Genomic DNA, 12,072 nt, shown 5'->3' with positions numbered 1-12,072 from the left:
CTGTGAGGGAGATAAAAGAGGAGAATTGCTCAGAATCTCGTCTCCCACTTCTCCTTTAGAGTTAACTGCAGACGCCATCAAACGCTCGCGTCTTATGCCAAGCTTATTCCCATTCACTTGATTTTTTTTTTTTTTTTTTTACACAATGATAAACTGTCAGCTGTGCTTACGGACAGCTGGATATGTATATTCCTTAAGTGACACTTTTTCCATATTCATTTTAAGAACTGTCCAGGTTTCTAAAGCATTTTCATTTAAAATTTAAAATACATAAAATGTATGTCTTGTTGCTTTTTCTCTTTTCTCTCTCAAAATTCTCAAGTTTTAATATAATTTTTTTTTTCAAATTATTTTTAAAAGCTGAACCAATCTATCCCAGTGTGAAGTTTTTCCATATAAATCCATTTCTGCTTCGTTATTTGCCTGCAGCATCACAGCAGCTCGGACCCGTGGCCAGACTTACAGGGGCAGTAGCCCAGGGCATCAATAATTTTTGGGGCATCCCTGAATGTTTTCCTTCTTTTTTTTTAATAATTCATATGTGCTTTTGCAAATGTATAATATTTAAAACTCATAGGCCAAATAAGATGAGTTGTATTTGTGTTGAGGTTTTTCTGAACAGAAACAATATTCAAGTATTTAAAAATGATGAAGTTATAGTTGATTTTTTTTGGGAGCAACATGCAGTTATTGGCTATGGGAGGTATTGAACCTATCATACATGGATTCATACCTGCTGATGTATGAATTAATGTCCTGTAATTTGCATTAGTAAAAGTTGCCCTTCGTCAATAGGACACCAAAAGCGACTCCAGCCCGGGGACCCACTGCCTTGTACGTCTGGCCCTGTGCAGACCATCATACTGCCACCACCATGTTTGACTGTTGACTGAAATGTTGAACTCGTTTAACGCCAGGTGCAACGGGACACCTTCTGCACTGCAAAAACACAAAATCTCACCAGGTATTTTTGGTCTCGAGCAAATATCTTAGATTTGTGTTATTTCCAGTGTACTAACTAATTCATTAATATTGATGAAAAAGTACAAGTTGTAAATTAAATCATCTGCCAGTGGAACAAGATATTTGTCCCATATTATAAGTTAAAATGTTTTGTTCGACTTAGGCGTGTTGTATTAAGCAATAAATAAGTTAATCGCTTGCTAAATTAAAATGAGCTCAATAATTTCCAGTTGCATGATTCATTGTTTTTCTCTTTTTCTACCAAAAACTAGATAACAAAAGTCTCCGATCTGATTCTTTGGTCTCAACTAGCCTTTATCATGAAGGACAATTGTATTTACAGAGACTTCATAATTTGTTTCATTTGTTGTTTTTGGTGTTTTTTTGTGTTTTGGACATTTAAAATGTCTTCCAGGGTTGTACCTAACCCCTGCGCCACCACAGCAGGGGTTGTGCTGTGGTGGCGCAGAATCTCTGAAGCCTGCGGGATTCTGGCTTCGGAATCCCGCAGGCTTTGTTCGACGCTGCGTCGAGGACAGTTGCGTCCTTGACGCAGCTGTCGCAGGTTCGATTCCCGGCCTTGGCAACCTTTGCTGCATGTCTTTCCCCTTCTCTCATTACCCACTTTCCTGTCAATTAACTATCAAATAAAGGCCACTAGAGCCAAAAAAATCTTTAAAAAATAAAATAAAATAAAATGTCTTCCAGTTCCAGTGTTAAATGTTTATTAGAATTTTAAGTTTATTGTTCTATGAGGATGTTTTCTTGGGTTATTATGCCATTACTGTTACCCGAAAATGGTCTCAAAACAAGAATATTATCATTTATTGTGATAACTTCTGGGAAAATTTATCATCCAGGAAATGTTATCATGACAGGCCTGATTCCACTGGCAGACTATTTCATTTATAACTATAACTTTTTCATCAATACTAATGAATTATTGACTTAAACAAGCTCCAATATCTTGATGAAAAGTTACTTGTCTTGTCTTAGTTCAAGTGCACTAAGACATCTGCACTAGACTGAAAATACTTGGTAAGATTTTGTGTTTTGACTCTCCCACATTTTTTCACTATTTCACATTTTGTTGCCTACTTCGTTCTTCTGTAAATTTTGGATTGTCAAAATTTGGCCATTTCCAGGTGTGAGTAAAATTTTATTCAGCTTTAAAAAAAAATTGGATTAATCATGGCTAATTCATCTGTAGGGGGCAGCTCTTTCCTTTGATAAATGAACTCAGCATTTAAAACTGCTACTATTCACTCAGTTTGTTGAGTTTTGTGACAAAACAAGCAAATACTGAACAAATTAAAACGGGGAGCTAGTACTTTTCCCCAGATCTGTATCTCTGTGGTCCGTGCCGTTGCCGCTCACCGCTGTGTGAGGTGCTCAGATGGATCTCCAGGGCCCTGGCTCCAGAGAAGCTCTTGTTGCATTGAGGGAAGGGGCAGACGCTGGGGGTCTGGTGGGGTCCGCCGTCACCGTCCTCCACCACCGTCTCCGTCTCCCGCTGCCGCCCACTGCAGTAGTACATCAGATGGGCCTGCAGGTTCCTCTCGCTCCGGAACCAGATTCCACACGCCTTGCAGGGGAAAATGTCTTCTAAAGAAGAGAAAGGACAAAACAGGGGGACATGATATGAGGACACAAACAATGCTTTGAAGTTTGAGTATGAAGATAAAAAATAAAAAAAAAGCTTGAACATAAACACTCCTCTTCTCCAGTTGTGACTCTCAAAGCCTGCATTAAAAGGCTTTTCCCACCAAATCCTGGGCTGCAGCCTATCGCTGCGGCGCTAGCACGAGGTCGCTAGCCCTTTCTCAAGGGCAAACAAGAACACTGGACCATCTGCTTCCAGCAGCCTCCCTGTCGAGCTGAACCCAGATAGCCCTCTGCTGAGTAAACAAACACACTATTTGCATGAGGCGAGCGTTCTGCAATTAACACGTTCGCTTCGGAGCCTCAGCGCGTGTTTACGCAAACCCCCCCAAAAAAAAAAAAAAACTTCAAGGTCGACGGTTCTTATCTGTGACGCAGAGACTCATCTGGGTTAATCTACGACCCGCCGGAGACGCCGCCGCTCGTTAAAAGCAGGTGACCGGGCAGGTGGGGAGCGGACCGGAGAAGGTGGAGGGAGTGGAACGTGTTCGGGCGCTTACTGTTGACGATGGCGGTGGGCAGGATGGAGGCCATGGCGGCCTGCTGCGGCAAGAGCTGGATGCTGTCCAGCAGCCGGGCCGGGTACATGCCCTCGCTCAGAGACATGTGGTTGACGGCCTGCAGGCGCGAGTCGAAGTCCACGGCGAACGCCACTAGCTCCTCGCCCTCCATCATGTTCTTGGTGGTGGTGCACCACAGCTGACCACCTGGACGAAACAGAGAGGCGGCTTAGTATCGGTGATGGTTCTAGAGTCTAACAGCTGCTGGACGGAAGAATCTATGGTTACGCTCCTTTATGCAGGACGTCACACAACGGGACGGTAAAAAAAAATACATTAAATGGCATTTCTATGATTAAATAAATGATTGAATTTAACAGTATAGCAAATGGGACAGTTACTGTCGTTCCTTGGAAAGTCAGGTTGATTAGAGTTTTCATTTCCTTCTCATTAGTAATCCATGACTTCCTGTTTCACTTTGGAATAAAAATGGCATCACACATTTCTGTTCTCCACCACCTCTATCCTGGATAAGAACTCATGTACTGTACAACTATGCATGGTGAACAGGAAGGTAAAAAATGATCAAAACATGTTATCTCATGGTCAGCAAGTTTCCATAGCGACCATTCGACACATCCCAAGTGGTTGTTTCTGAGCCATCCCAGGAAACATGGAGTTTGCTCAACTCTACCAGGATTTTAACTATTAACTTCAACTATTCTTCCTTATAAATAATAGTCAGCGCACCAAAAGCTGTGTTTTTCTGATGTTGGCACATGGTGACCTGACTGCAACTGTGATGAATTTACTTTATTTGCAAGCTTTCTTTGTGTTCTGAATTACACTGAATTAACAGAATTGTCCCTGTATAACAAACCTCCACCACAGCTGGGGAAACACTGATGCCCAGAGTCTTTTGGAGCCTCTAGTGGGTTTTCTCAAGATTTAGCTTCATTCTTTTCCCATCAACCACTCAGTTTCCTAACCCTGCTAAAGCAGACCTTTCTCTAAGTATGATGCTGCCACCACCATGTGCCACAATAGGGATGGTTCTAGAAGAAACCAATGAAAACAAAGGATTTTCAACACTCAAAAAAACCCCCCGAAATTGTAGCAGTTTCCATACTACTGAACTGCAAAAACACAAAACCTTACCAAGTATTTTAGTCTACTTTTTAGTACACCTGGAATTAAAACCAACTTAAAATTAACTTTTCAGAAAGATATAGGAGCTTGTTTAAGTCAGTAATTCTTGAATATTGATAAAAAAGTGCTAGCTTCACTGACAGATTTTTTTCACTTATCACATGGGAAAAATATAAGTGAAAAAATGTGCCAGTGGAACTAGTACTTTTTTATTGACTGAACACAAGCTCCTATATCTTCCTGAAAATGTACTTGTAAGAAAATGTACTTGCAAGTGCAATAAGATATTACATCCATCCATCCATTTTCTTTACACCCTTGTCCCTAACGGGGTCAGGAGGGTTGCTGGTGCCAATCTCCAGCTAACGTTCCGGGCGAGAGGCGGGGTCACCCTGGACAGGTTGCCAGTCTGTCGCAGGGCAAGCAATTAGATATTTGCTCCAGAAACTAGACCAAACATTCTTGGTAGGATTTAGTGTTTTTACAGTGTGCCGCCCATATTCAGAGCAGCGTCGACCTCAGCTGGGGAAACACTGATGCCCAGAGTTGTTGTCAGCAGCAGCACTAAGACAGGTCCTCCACATTATTAGATTGTTGTGTTTTGGGATTAAGCATTCCTCTGAAATCTTTTGAACATATTCATTAAGTCAGAGACAGAAGAGGGTGTGTGTGTGTGTGTGCGTGTGTGTGTGTATGGGTGTGGGGAGAGCTTTGAGGGGGCAAAAAGGAGAGAATGAAGGTTTCAGCTCTGATAAAAATTTATCTCAGCACATGACAGGCTTTTCAGCTGCACTTCATTTTCCCATTGAAGAGATTAAAGTTTTTAATATGACTATTTACAGAAATCTGGCTGCGGAGATAACAACAAACTATGATACGCTCCCGTTAAATGGCAGAATTAGGACATTGTTTCTGAGGGAGGATGGACAATTAATTAGAGCGCGCTGTTGGCTTTCAAAGATGTGCAAACATACCGACGGAGCATCAGGCTGAGAGGGGACGCGGCGTGAGGTCTGGCTGGTGTGGAATAAAGAGAATCCTGAGGAGAGGTGTGAAGGGGGTGGAGGCTGTAGAAGAGCCCCCACACATCTGCAGCACTGCAGCACGTCTGATAACTCATGTCTGCACAACATCAGTGAGTCACCAGGTTTAAAACAGTACCGCAGAGTGGATGAAGGTGAGCCAGCAGAGGCGACCCCAAAAGGGGGGGCAGCTGGGGCTAACGGCCCATTTGAAAAATGTTGGCCACCCCACTGGCCCAACAAGAGAATTATTATGTTCAGGTCATGGTAGGGCATGAATATAAAACCCAATTTAAAAAAAATTGTAAATTCATAAAATAAAATAAAAGCAGCAGTATGTAACTTTTTCTTAAAAAAATGTTTTTAAAAATATATATTTGTTTACATTATCATTATGTGCTGACACTATAAGACATATAATCTAAAAAAAAATAAAAAATCAAGCTCCTTGCCTTCTCCCAGTGCTCCCAGTACAAAGTGCAGAAATCCACCACAGTCAGAAATAACCAATTAGAACCAGAAGGAGGGTCTTAGTGCTGTCAATCACCTCCTGCTCACCCCCTCTCCCTTGCTAAGGTATAGTTGGTTCACCACAAGACAACCTGACATAAATGCTAATGCTTGCTAGCATAGCCACCGATGACGATTTTCCTGTCTCCATTAGCACATTTAGTACCACATACACAAGTTGATTGACAGCACTAAGACCATCCTCCTGGCTCTGATTGGTTGTTTTTGACCAGATTAACTGAATTACCTATTTTGACCTAAAAGCCTTTCTATTAGTTAGCTCAAAGCACCACAGTCTTGAACTGCGGTCAATAATGCAGATTCCCACACAGGAGTGAAAAGATGAGTCAGACTGGTCATGTTCACTTTAAAAAACACAGTGATGGACTTTTGAATAAAACCAAAGCAGCATGTACTTATTGCAAAGATTAATTATCCTTCAACGAAGCACAACCAGCTTATAATTAGCATTTCTAGATTACATTTGAAATAAAATTACTTCTTTTAAATGTTTCTTAAACTTATTACTGGCCCAGTCTGGACATCCGAATGAAATTTTCTGGGGACGCCCTTCAACGGGTGGAAAGAAATCCACATTTCTGTTTCCTGGATGCGCAAAACCCAACTAGAGACAGAGCACGTGTAAACCTGTGTTAAACCTCTGAGATAAATGCTTCCTTTACATTAATTAAAACACAAAGCATCAGATTTAACGTCTGTTATCCTGATTAAAACATTCCCGGGACTTCCTGCTTGTGACTCCCTGAAAATCAGAGCAGCACAAACACGTCAGAGCGGTGACACGCTATTAAAAATACGCTATCTGTCTCAATCCCGTCTGCGTGCGCGCTTCCTGCCCGCTACCGCACACACGCGAGCCAGCGCCACTTTAAAGAGCAGCGCCTCTGTCGGCCAATCTGCTGCGACGACACGCGCACTTCAGGCCCTCTCTGCTTCATCGTTTCTTGATTCTGTCATACCACACACCGCCTGGAGAGACCCTTTGAATTTTTATCTCCTAATTAAAATAACAAAACTCCTCTCCACTGTCTGCCCGAGTCACCGTCAAGGTAAGATACAAAACTGCCGCTGACAATGGCGAGGGGGTATATATCGCTGCACCAGCCATAAAAAGTTCGAATTTCTCAAATGCTCTTAGTTTACAAAGGGAATCAAGAACGAGATCCTGACTCTCAGATACCAGTCGGGTTTGTCTGGACCAATCCAGAAGCGCAGATAGCGTCCTCACGTGACGTCTGATGAAAACGTTTGACTGCGTTTTAACAAAACTCGAGCTCCGAACGCTTCCCTCCGGCCAAGATTGCTGCACATCCATCTGCTGTGTGTGTGTGTGTGTGTGTGTGTGTGTGTGTGTGTGTGTGTGTGTGTGTGTGTGTGTGWGCRYGCTGGAAGAGAGCTTCAGGACTGTGTGTCCTAGTTTCACCGAGGCAGCGCTGAGCTCGTTGCAGTGACTCGCTTCAGGCGGCAGGAAAACTGTTTGAACTGCAACGTTAGAGGCGTCTGAACTGAAACTGGGGAAACAATTGCTCAGGTTAGCAGGATTTTTATATAGAACCTGTCTGCAGGATAAAGATGGCGCCGCGGCCGCATCCTCACAGAGGAAACGCATGCAAAACATAGAGCAGCGTTTTTCAACCTTTTTTGGGTGAAGGTACATTGTTTTAATTGAAAAAAATCACGAGGCAGGCACACCACCAACCAAAAATGGAAACAAAGATACTCTGTAGCCGCCTATATTACATATAGAGTCATTCTTATCAAAGTGTCTTGAATAGAAATCAAATAAACACAAAAATGTATTTATCATATTTTACGTTTATTTCAAATTGCACTTAACATGTCCACTTCAAAAATACACCTGAACGGTGCCACAACACTGTGGTGTTACATTTAAAGAAGTTGTAGAAAACTTCAAAGTGTTTTACAAACTAATCCACAAGCATCTTATAGCTAGAATACAGAAAATAATTATTATTATTATGAAAAAAGCAATAATATTTGGGAAACATTTCACTTCATATTCACTGTTACAATATGAAGAGTTGCATGTACAAAATGTCAATATCTGTATATTGACATTTACAGAAAATAATTCTTATTCTGAAAGAAGCAATAATATTTGGGAAACATTTCACTTCATATTCACTGTTACAATATTTATAGTTGCATCTACAAAATGTCAATATCTGTATATTTGACCCACCTAGTGTGAAACCTGTGCATGTTTGAATGAAAACAGCTGATTTCCTGGAAGAAATTGAAGAAAGACAAAGCTCTTCCTCAACAACTCTCAGTCTCTCTCTGGTTTTAGTGTTTATAGTAGCCAGACTAGAGAAGCTCACTTCACACAGATAAGTTGTGGGAAATGGACTCATGCTCTTTCCAACTACTGCTGAGCTTCACTGTCTTTTCCATCACTTTCTAGATTCAGTGCTCTCACCGCTACCTGTAACATTCATGCATCACTAATTCTCTTGTTGTAATGTAAAATGCTCTGCACCTACTGCCATCTAGTGGTAAGAAAATTACATGATTACGCCGCTATTCACTATTACAGCAGACAATCGAAGATGGCATTATTTGCAGATAACTCACTTTCAAAAAAATATTTTAAAACCAATTACCGTATTTTTCGGACTATAGAGCGCACCATACAAGCACCTTCAATTTTTTGGGGAAAAAAAAACAAAAACAAAACAAAACTGGAAGCTGCTCTCGGTTTTCCATTAGGCTGCGTCCTAATAAATCTGCTGGATATATTAAGGACGCAGCACTCCGTCTCCAAAGCCGAACCATGGTTTCGTTCATACCGAGCTTAGCGGCTCTATTTCCCTCCTGTAGTGCCAGATCGACAGCCCTCAATTTAAAAGCTGCATCATACGAGTTTGAAAACATTTCTCTGTCGTGCCTGCTGCTAGCATGTGCTATGAAAATGAGCACTTTCTTCTTTGATTTACAATTTTGACTTCTAATGATTCACTTCCTGCTAGAGAGCCCCCTGGTGGCTGAAGAAAAATTACACAGAAAAGCCGCACCGGGCTACAATCCGCATGGTTCAAAGTTTAGGAAAAAAAAGTAGTAGCTTATAGTCCAGAAAATACGGTACCGTAGATGAAATTGAATAATTTCCATGGCACACCTGACAATCACTCACTGCACACTAGTGTCCCGCGGAACAGTGGTTGAAAAACACTGACATAGAGGAGACTGAACCTGAAATCTGAGATCTGCATCATTCTTCACCAAACAACTGCAAATTTTCTTACATAATCTAGACATAATTTTGGAGTTTTATGTCCTAGACCAAAGCAAATTAGTACAATTGTTAAGTGGAAGATACATGTTTTTTAACTCTTTAAAAATAAAAATAAAAAATCTGAAAGGTTTAGAGTTCTTCATGGGTTTTCTTCCAGAGTTATCTGGTATTTAACCTAATATTTGCCATCAACTCTGACCAGATGCTCCGTCTGCTGAAGAGAAGCATCCACTCAGCATGATGCCACCAACACTCCTCACCCTTACATTAGTGTTTCCTGGGTGATTTTTGTTTAAATTGAAAATGGGATTTATTTTGACTTTCTTAAAAAAAAAAGTTCTAACCCTGCTTCAAACCTTTTCTCCCTGACCTGTCAAATCAATTCAGTTCAGTTCAACACTTCATTAATCTCAAAGGGAAATAACATGTTGTAACTGAAATTACAGTTTTCTTCAGCGTTGTTGTAAAATGCTGATGGCTGTGGACAGGAAAGGATCTCCTGTAGCAGTCAGTATTCCAGCAAATCTGCTAAGGGGCTCTGAATGCTTTTGCACACTGCAAAAGCATAAAATTGTACCACACATTTTTTTTCTAGTTTCTAGTTTAAATATGTCAGAACATTTGAAATAAGACAACATGAGCGTACAAGTAACTTTTAAGTAAGATGGAGAAAAAAACTGACATTAGAGTTAGTATTTTTTATGAGTATTCAAGAATTATTGACCTAAAACAAGCTACAAAAGGTGCTTTTGCGTAAGATAAAGGAGCGTCCTCTTATGAAGAGACTGCTCAAGGTTGTTTGTGGTTTTCTTGATTTTATAGAATCCTTCTAGTCTGAATCTTTCATTGGTTGTGTTCATTAGTCTTCATGATGCTGTTTGTTCACTAATGTTCTCTAAAAATCCTCTGTAACCTTCACTGAATGACTGGCTTTATACTGAGATTAAAGTTAGCACATTGAGTAAGCTGAGTTTCCATTGACCGTATAATTGCGCAATTGAACATTTAAAAAATAAATTTGCTTAATGGAAACAGCAATTTCAAAATATAAAAAAGAAAAAAAGCTGGTTTTACATGAAAAGATTTTGCACTAGGATCAGGTGGAGTTTTTTTTTCTTTTTTAGTTTATTTGGTAAAACTACAATGGAAACACTTTTTTCGCATCACAAGTTGCAAAATCAACAACCAGATGTTGCCACTGGCACAAACCACAAAGAAGACGATGACAGGAATATGTAGAAGGACGATGATATCATGTTTTTTTTTTTTTGACATCACCAGAATATTGACAGTTTTACAACACATTTGCAAAGGAAATAAATAAACTTCTGAAGGAAATTTGTTGCGGCTGCACAGTGGCGCAGTTGGTAGAGATGTTGCCTTGCAGCAAGAAGGTTCTGGGTTAGATTCCCGGCCCCGGTCTTTCTGCATGGAGTTTGCATGTTCTCCCTGTGCATGCGTGGGTTTTCTCCGGGTGCTCTGGTTTCCTCCCACAGTCCAAAAACATGACTGTCAGGTTAATTGGTCTGTCTAAATTGTYCCTAGGTGTGAGTGTGTGTGTGTGCATGGTTGTTTGTCTCTGTGTTGCCCTGCGAAAGACTGGCGACCTGTCCAGGGTGACCCCGCCTCTCGCCCAGAACGTTAGCTGGAGATGAGCATCAGCACCCCTCCCGACCCCGTTAGGGACAAGGGTGTAAAGAAAATGGATGGATGGAAATTTGTTGCGCGGAACTTTTATTTAAGGGTGTCAGGCACGTCAGAAACGTCCGACTTTCATTTTCTAATCATTTTAAATTCTACCTCGCTGTGATTTGTCACGTAAAAGCGCCGCTACAGCACAAAGTAGCTCATGGTTCAACATGAAACTTCGATGAAATATGAATACTTTTGCAAGGCGTTGCGTCAAGAAGCAAAGCGCTGAAATCCGCCTGAGCGGAGGCGTCGACCAGGCAACGGACAAAAACAAACGCTCCGCGAAAGGAGCTCTTTTAGGAAGATTTGTCACGGCTGTTTGCCTTTTCGCGACAGACGATTCAAATCTGAGAAATCCAGGTGAGCCGCCAGGGCCTGGGGGTGGGGGTGGGAGGGTCAAGAGTTAGAGCAAACAACCAAATGCATTAAGTTGAGAAACTGGGGAAAAAAGGCTGAAGGAAAGTGCTCTTGTTATGCCTGCTAACTGTCTGCAGTGTGAGCTGCCTTTGTGCAGTGGCCAATGCAGTTGGAAAGAAGGCTATTGTCTAAATCCTCCTGCAGAGCACCTGATAAAAGAATAAAGAACTATGACATATTCTAAAAACAATGGAGGAATTAAGGGAGAGACAATAGGCCAGCTGCCTCATTAAAACAATCAAAAACGGCATCCTGTATGTAGTCCAGATAATTAAAAAGCGTCGCTTCCGACCGCCTCTCAACACACCACATCCACCGGCTCGCCGAGACCCCGAGACTGCTGGCTCCGCTGGCTAAATGCCCTCGTCCCTCTCTTCCTCTTTGATTAATGGTTTATTTGAACATGCAGCTGAAGATGAACATATGAAGGAATTCATGAAGCAAAATTATAATGCAAGCCCTTCTCCCCCATCACCCCCCCAGCATAAGCACTCGTGAGCTAATCAAACGTCTCAGGATGAATCGGAGGGACCAGGGGCCGCGTGTGTCTCCTCCCCTTCGCCTAAAGCCCCGAGAGATTTCAAAGAGCAGGCATCACAGGGCATTCTTTTTTTTTAATTTTCTCACTTTAAATGACTTTATAAGAAAATGGATGTGTACAGTATCTCTGTTTGCATGGAGAAGGCAGGGAGAATGGAGTATGAGATACTTGAGCAAATTTTTTTATTTATTTATATATATATATATTTTGCTTCCTGCAAACCCGCTACCAACACCATATCTTAATGAAGCTGCAAACAAATCTCTCATGCCTCGTGCAAGAAAAAAAAAAAAAAAAAAAAAAGCTGAGAGACAACAAAGCAGCAGAAATAACAGAAGG

At 41.3% G+C, this 12,072-nt stretch overlaps 1 protein-coding gene across 2 annotated transcripts in view; it reads right to left on the bottom strand.

Annotated features, from left to right (window-relative positions):
• Positions 1-12,072, bottom strand: part of zfpm2a (zinc finger protein, FOG family member 2a) — a 164,842-nt gene that overhangs the window by 3,631 nt on the left and 149,139 nt on the right. For both annotated transcript variants that reach the window (XM_008431810.2, XM_008431811.2), the window contains exons 6-7: positions 3,126-3,332; positions 2,341-2,568 (exon numbers count right to left, since the gene is read on the bottom strand). In XM_008431810.2, the coding sequence (XP_008430032.1) occupies positions 2,341-2,568; positions 3,126-3,332 (435 nt within the window). The remainder of the gene's footprint in view (positions 1-2,340; positions 2,569-3,125; positions 3,333-12,072) is intronic.

This window comes from Poecilia reticulata, linkage group LG16, assembly GCF_000633615.1.
Source record: "Poecilia reticulata strain Guanapo linkage group LG16, Guppy_female_1.0+MT, whole genome shotgun sequence".
NCBI classification, from domain to species: domain Eukaryota; kingdom Metazoa; phylum Chordata; class Actinopteri; order Cyprinodontiformes; family Poeciliidae; genus Poecilia; species Poecilia reticulata.
Note: the sequence above shows the minus strand (reverse complement) of the source record. Positions and strands in the feature narration are given on the sequence as shown.